Source organism: Pteropus vampyrus, unplaced genomic scaffold (assembly GCF_000151845.1).
Source record: "Pteropus vampyrus isolate Shadow unplaced genomic scaffold, Pvam_2.0 Scaffold100, whole genome shotgun sequence".
NCBI lineage: Eukaryota > Metazoa > Chordata > Mammalia > Chiroptera > Pteropodidae > Pteropus > Pteropus vampyrus.
In genome coordinates this window covers 1459179-1463203 of record NW_011888881.1, presented here as the reverse complement: position 1 = coordinate 1463203, position 4025 = coordinate 1459179, and the positions used below count along the sequence as shown (strand labels likewise).

Below are 4025 nucleotides of genomic sequence, written 5' to 3'. Positions count from 1 at the left end.
GATAAAAGTACTTTAGTGAGCCATTATGAACATGCTTGAAACAAAAAAATAGAAAGCTTCAGAAAAAAAAATAGAAGATATAAATGAGAACTAAGTGCAAATTTTAGAACTGAAAAATAGAATAATCAAAATAAAAGCTTTACGAGTGGGCTCAGCAGCAGAATGGAAAGGACAGAGGGGAAAAAAATCAGTAAACTGGAAACTAGAACCAAAGAAACTATCCAAACTGATCAACAGAGAGAAAATAGAAAATAATAAATGCATGAATGAACAAAGCCTCAGAGTCCTATGTAACTATAACGAAAGATCATCCAGCACTTGTGTCGTGGGGGGCCTGGAGAAGAGGAGAAGGAGGGTGGGGCTGAGTACTCAAATAATGGCTGAAAACTTCCCAAATTTGGGAAAAGACTTAAACCTATAGATTCGAGAGGCTAAGCAAACGCGAAAGAGGATCATCTCAAATCCATTCCATGACACATCATAATTAAACTTCTGAAAACCGAAGACAAAGATAAATCTTGAAAACAGCCGGAGAAAATGACACCTTACCTAGAGGGAACAAAAAGCATTGTGAATGACAGTGGATTTCTCATCAGAGACCCTAATGAGGACCAGAGGAAATGGCACCATGTGTTTTAAGTATTGAAAGAAAACTGCCAACCCAGAATCCTTTATCCAGTGAAATGTCTCTTTAGCAGTAAGAAGAAATCAAGACATTCTCAAAGGAAGGGAAACAATTTGTCACCAGCAGACCTAACCTAAAAGGATGGCTAAAGGAAGTCCCCTAAACTGAGCGGAAACGATTTAAGGAGGAACCTTTAAACATCGGGATGGAAGGAAGAACACCGGAAGCAAAAATGTGGATGTGTGCGCAGGCTTTCCTTCTCCTACATTTTCTATCGATGGTTGAAGCAGAAATTATAACATTGTCTGATGTGTTTCTGTGTGTATTGAGAGGGAGTATTTAATACAATTAGATTATAAACCAGAGAGGCTAAAGGGATGTAGAGGGAGGTTTTTTATACGTCACTGGAACTGGTAAAATAACACCAGTGCACCTTGATGTTTTATATGTTATCACAGATATATGTACACACACATATATGTACACACACATATATGTATACACACATGTACATATTTAAATATGTAACTGATAAGATGTAAACTGATATATGTACAAAACTGATATAGACATATAAACTGTGATAAGATACATATAAATGTACAGTCAAAAGGTAAATCAATGAGTTTATTTAAAAAGTTGGACAGTGAAGAAGGCCGATAAGAAAGAAATCGATTCACTTGCAGCGTGCTGTTGGAGGAGGGCTCTGTGGATGCCCAGGACCCCCAGAAAGATGAGCAGGTGGGTCCTGGAGCAAGAGCCTGAGACATCCCTGGAGGCAAAAATGACACTCTGAAGCTGTCCTGCTTCGGGCACTTCACGAGAAGGCAGGGTTCTCTGGGAAAGACAGTGACGCTGGGAAGTACAGGAGGCAGCAGGAAGGGAGGAGGCCAAGTATGAGAGGGCTCAACTCCGTGGCAGAAGCCCCAGGCAGGATTCTGCAGGCGTGAGCAGGGCCGCTGGCAAAGTGGTAAACATTGCAAGCTACGGCGTAGCCACAGTGGTCCGACGCACCAGCACGGGACGTCATGCGCCTTGGTCGGTCTGGTAACTTGCTGTTTAGCGATCACAGGCTTCGTTCGTTGGAGAGGGTGACGGCAGAGAACTTTTGTTCTCACTCCTTCCTGTTGGCAGATCGGCTCCTCATTTTAGATGTGACTTGACAAAAGAGTTCTGTCTCGTGCGATGGCGGATACCGTGAGAGGCTTCAGTCAGAATTTCAACTCATCCGGGACGTTGAACCCAGCGCGCAGAGAGCCGCCTGCAGCAGTGCAAGGCAAGAATTCCGTGCCGGAGAGAGTCGCCGGTCTGCGGGACAGCCGCACGGTCGTAAAGGCGGCGTTTCTGCCTCACTGAATCCTTGGGGTTGATCTTCCTTTTATATTTGCATTTTATTTTTATTTTTTTTTTAGGCGGAGCAACCTCGGTTGACCTCACAGATTACAAAGACCTCGTCAGTTTACAATCTCTTATTTTTTTATTTTTTATGCCTACAGCACCTGGTCTTCCTAGGTGCTCTCCCATCCAGGTACTGACCAGGCCCGACCCCACTTAGCTTCCGAGTGATCTTCCTTTTACAGAACCGTAAATTCGCCCAGCAGACTCTGATTTGGTGTCTGTCACAGTCCAGGTGTCCCTGAGAGGGAAGCTGTGCTGTTAGTCATTGTCGCATGCCGCTTTTCTCATCCATAGCTTGCTCGCTTATACTCAGTAGAAGTCTGTTAGTCTAACATTAAGCATTGAGGCCGTGGAAATAACTGTGGCCCTGCGTGGAATGAGGACTGGCAATGGCTTGGTCTGTGACAGTGCCCAAGTACCTGGAAATGCCTAGGAAACGTCTTCTGCCACGTTGTTGGCATTTGCAGGTCAGTGTGTTCACCAGGCTTGGAGGAGACGTGGGTCTTCTAGCTTCTGCCCCTTACGTCTGGCCTTTGACAATAGATGGTCGACAAGACAAAAGGAAAGCAGGAGGGTGGTTCTGCTTTCTCTTGATTTCAGGAAACAGAGCAGGTCGCTAGATGATGAGATGACTTTTTGCATAACAAAGGAAAAGCAAAACATCCTGGTCCCCCTCGGACTTCCCAGCTGTGATTCTGGTTTTGTGGGAGCTCGTTGGTCCCTCGCAGATGCTGTCTGCATGGCTTACCTGATGCTGAGGCTCTTAGCCTGGTAACTAAAGTCAAGGATGTGCATTCCCGCACTTTGATCCAAAGCCCTCCCCAGAAGAAGCAGTCTGACTGCTCAGCCTGCTGCTTCTGGCTCCAAGTGTTACTCCCGACCTAGCCCCTGCTTCTTCAGGCCGCTGCCCCATTTCCTGTCCCGCCCGCCCCCCGCCCCGTCTCTAAATTGGGAGCTCGCAGACCCTGGAGCCGGGCTGCCTGGGTGTGGATCCTCATTCTCGCCCTCGCTTACCCTGCCTCAGGACTCGTTACGGAGATCGCACACGTTCATTTTTGCAAAGGACTTAGAACCATGCTCGTCTCGTAGCAAGCACGACGTACATCTTTTTGAAAAAGCTGTGTTTTTATGTCTCGATTGTGGTAGTGGTTACATGACTATACATTTGATGAAACTCATCAGAACTCTGCATTTAAAAAGGATTAAAAAGGTGAAAAAGTTTACTGTATGTAAATTATACCAATCAATCTGACCTGAAATCTTTCTGAGATAAAAAGCAAATTCCTTCATTCAGTCAGCACAGGATTTATTAGGTGTTGCACAGCAGGCTTATAAAAACATAATTATAACGCCGGATAAATTTGCCTTTCAGCATGAGAAGGTGATGTAGGGGTTTAGAGGTGGAGCTGGACCTTAGAGGATGGGTAGGATTGAGAGAGGCGGGCTTTTGGGAGGGTGCCTGGGTGCAGGCACAAGGCCCGGGACGGAAAAGCACGGGGACAATTTGGGTGACCGCGGGAGAGGTGACTGAGATGGACTCTCTCCCACTGCGTGGGGGGCGGCTGTGCTGTCGGTACTAGCGAGTTCTCTTCTTTTACAGAAAGGCCCCCCTTCTGGGAAAGACCGAGTGAAGAAAGGTGGCTCCTATATGTGCCATGAGGTAAGTCAAGTCACGAAACTCTATTTTGGTGTTCTAACGGCAGGTTTACGGATCCGTCGTAAACATTAGCCCCATAATGTCCCATCTGCTTCTGCTCATACATACCCGTCCCCATCGAAGCCAGAAAAAAAAGTAGGATAATCATCTCAAGTTTGGGCACAGTCATGGGGAAAACTGGCACAAGATGGAGAGGCTGCGAATGGCCTGTCGTTAACCAAATTCCGTCTGTTGACTCTTGCCCTTTGACAGACCCTTGAAGCCCGTTCACCAGGGTGGGCCTGGGCCGTATACCTTTTCCAGCATGCGGGTCTGGAAACACGCTCCTCCTTTGTTTGAGACTCC

The 4025-nt window shown here is 46.5% G+C and overlaps 1 protein-coding gene across 1 annotated transcript in view; it reads left to right on the top strand.

The window, feature by feature from the left end:
- Positions 1-4025, top strand: part of SUMF1 (sulfatase modifying factor 1) — a 79281-nt gene that overhangs the window by 64307 nt on the left and 10949 nt on the right. Inside the window, exon 9 of the mRNA XM_023533305.1 lies at positions 3624-3683. Coding sequence (XP_023389073.1) covers positions 3624-3683 — 60 coding nt within the window. The remainder of the gene's footprint in view (positions 1-3623; positions 3684-4025) is intronic.